Source organism: Hippocampus comes, unplaced genomic scaffold (genome assembly GCF_001891065.2).
Source record: "Hippocampus comes isolate QL1 unplaced genomic scaffold, H_comes_QL1_v1.1 scaffold679, whole genome shotgun sequence".
NCBI lineage: Eukaryota > Metazoa > Chordata > Actinopteri > Syngnathiformes > Syngnathidae > Hippocampus > Hippocampus comes.
The window spans coordinates 1-2901 of NW_017804838.1; the positions used below are offsets into that span (position 1 = coordinate 1).

The following is a 2901-nucleotide window of genomic DNA, read 5'->3' on the forward strand; positions in this document are numbered from 1 at the left end:
ACACACACACACACACACACACACACATAAAAACTTCCATGCGTCGTCTTATCCTCACAAGGGATGCACAACACAACGTCCCAACTTCAGTGGAACGAAGCTTGCAATTTACATTTGTCATTCATTTGCAGCCTTCAGATCTGGAAACCGAGTCCATGATGCCTCAGTCTTCCACTTGCCGTTTGCGGCGTTGCGGCTTCTGCCTACTGCAGGTAACAAACGTGGCCACTGTGCCCATGTTTTGGACATTTTAAATAGACACACTTTTATCTGAATAGCTTTTATACGATCTGCCTATGAGTATTGTTATATTCTTGGTCCATCTGTCTCTGCAACAATCGATGCTAACCGTTAGCATGTCAATGGCATTTTATACATTGTTTGTTAGCATAAAGTAAGTCCGCTTACTGACGTAATTTTAAAAATTGTAGTTTGAAATGGCGTTTCACTTCCTGTGTGTGTGTGTGTGTGTGTGTGTGTGTGTGTGTGTGCGCGTGCGCGTGCGTGTGTTTTGCGAGCAGCAGCCAATGAGAGCCAAGCACTGTCCGACGTGCTCTCGTTGCGTGCGGCGCTTCGACCACCACTGCCCGTGGATCGAGAACTGCGTAGGCGAGCGCAACCACCGCTGGTTTGTCCTCTACCTGATGGTGCAGCTGCTGACCCTGCTCTGGGCGCTACGGGTCGCTCTGTACGTCTCTCTCTCTCTCTCTCTCTCTCTCTCTCTCTCTCACACACACACACATGCATCGATTAATCAAAGAAAAAAAAATCAACAGACTAATCGATTATTACAAGTGACGCGCATTTGTTGTGTGGCGGGGCTCTTCCAGGTCTGGCATTTCTCCCAGCGCCACTGCATCGATTAATCGAAAAAAAAAAATCAACAGACGAATCGATTATTACAAGTGACGAGCATTTGTTGCGTGGCGTGGCTCTTCCAGGTCTGGCATTTCTCCCAGCGCCACTTGGGAGTCGTGGTTGCGCGCCAACGGCTTCCTGTTGGCGGCGCTGTGCGTGGTGGGCGTTTTCTCGGCAGTGGTGGCGGCGCTGCTGGGCTGCCACATCTACCTGGTGGCCATCAACTGCACCACTTGGGAGTTCATGTCCCGCCACCGCATCGCGTACCTCAGGGAGCGCGGCGATGACGACAGCCCCTTCGACCGCGGCGTCCTCTGCAACCTGTGGGACTTCTTCTGCGTGTGCGGCGCGGTGGCTTGGGAGCAGGTCTACCACCGGAATTTGCAGAATCCCGTCTGAGCGCCCTCCACTCCGCATGCCAGACTTCAGGACTCAAAAGACTTGACGACCGGAGATGCTCACGCGGACCTTTCCCCTGTCGCTTCGACCAGATTTTATTTTTGTTTTTAAACTCGGTGTGGATGTTTGATGACCTGAACCCAGCAGATCAATCGGATAGGAAGTGGATGGACCAAACAGGAAGTAGAGGAACCCAGCAGGAAGTAGATCAGGCCACCTAGATGGCGTAAGAGTTGCTTTATCTTGTTACCTGGATCGTGCGCAGATTCTTGACAAACTGAAGCCGGCAGGTCAATCAGACGGGAAGTAGATTGACCAAACGGGAAGTAGAGGAACCAGACAGGAAGTACGCAGGAAGCAGATCAGGCAAGCTGGATAGACTTGGTTCATCCGTGTGACTTTGAACAGATTTTTAAACCCAACGTGGATTTTTGGACGAAGTGGAAAAGCCAGCAGTTTAATTGGACAGGAAGTAGATGGACCAAACAGGAAGTTGACCAGCTGCTGCTGGAGTAAGAGTCGGCTCATCCGTCGAGGAGCCGGATCAACGCATCTTCAACTGGACAGGAAGTCGATTAACTCTAAACAGGAAGTTGATCCCCGGCAGGATCGAGTAAGCAAGCGTACGTTCGTCCATCAAGCGGCAGCCAGATCAACCCGTCACGCAAATAAAGCAAACACGGAGTCGATGAAGCAGGCGGGAGGGTGAGGAGTCAAGCGGGAAGTAGACATCCAGCAAGCGGGAACCAGCTCGTCCCAGCAGCATGCTAATTAGCCGGGCAAAGTAGAAGAACCAGATCAACCCGTCATGATTCAAGCTCATCCGAGGGGAAGTACATTAAGCAGACGGGAAGTCGGAGAACAAGTAAGAAAGCAAATTGGCTCAACATCCCAACGGCGACTGACAGCGAGCAGCTTGAACCAAACAGGAAGTAGATGAACAAGACGGGATGCACATTCTTCAACCGACAGGAACTAGTGAGCGTCCATTTGTGTCTTTTGAGGACGAGGCACATCGAAACAAAGTGCTGTTTGTGTTGTTGTTGACGTACATTCATTTATTCAGACATATCGCATTCAAAGCAGTGAATAACAGTCTGGGTTCCTTCCCGTTTTTCCCTTTCTCGAGGATAAGGTCAACAATGTTTGTTAACAACGTTTGACGCAGTTCGGCATGTCTGCTGTGTACTGGAAGGAATAAACGAGTTTCTCGTTTGCAGCCTGGATCTACAATTATGGCTCTCTTAGCATTTCTATGGCTTCATTAATTGCTATTTTCCAAGGACGCCACATCAGGCGGCAAGCGGGCGTCGGGTGATCACACGTGCGGTCACGGCAGTGCGGCGGTGGGCGCAGCCCGTCGCAGTAAAGCGGATCCGGAAGACGGGGGCGGGAAATGGCTCGGGGGGGCTCGGTTGATCTCCGACGAATAAGGCTCAGCCGTGCAGGGCGCAAAAGTCAAAGTCGGAGCCCGTCGCAGTAAAGCAGATCCGGAAGACGGGGGCGGGAAATGGCTCGGAGGGGGGGCTCGGTTGGTCTCCGACGAATAAGGCTCAGCCGTGCAGGGCGCAAAAGTCAAAGTCGGCGAAGACCTCCTGCTGCTGGGCCGAGAGCCCGCCGGGCGTGGCGGGGGGGGGCGCGGGG

General features: G+C 52.3%; 2 protein-coding genes across 2 annotated transcripts in view; one reads left to right on the top strand and one right to left on the bottom strand.

Moving 5' to 3' along the window:
- The first annotated feature begins 38 nt into the window (after positions 1–38).
- On the top strand, positions 39–2490 carry LOC109515556 (probable palmitoyltransferase ZDHHC12). Its single transcript, XM_019869409.1, has 3 exons — positions 39–212; positions 522–688; positions 942–2490. Exons 1-3 carry the CDS (start codon positions 39–41, stop codon positions 1255–1257), a joined length of 657 nt encoding a protein of 218 aa, XP_019724968.1. The 3' UTR covers positions 1258–2490.
- A 238-nt stretch (positions 2491–2728) lies between these two features.
- The window catches only part of LOC109515565 (serine/threonine-protein kinase N1-like), a 9520-nt gene continuing 9347 nt past the window's right edge, over positions 2729–2901 (bottom strand). Inside the window, exon 18 of the mRNA XM_019869422.1 lies at positions 2729–2900. Coding sequence (XP_019724981.1) covers positions 2811–2900 — 90 coding nt within the window. The 3' untranslated portion in view covers positions 2729–2810. The remainder of the gene's footprint in view (position 2901) is intronic.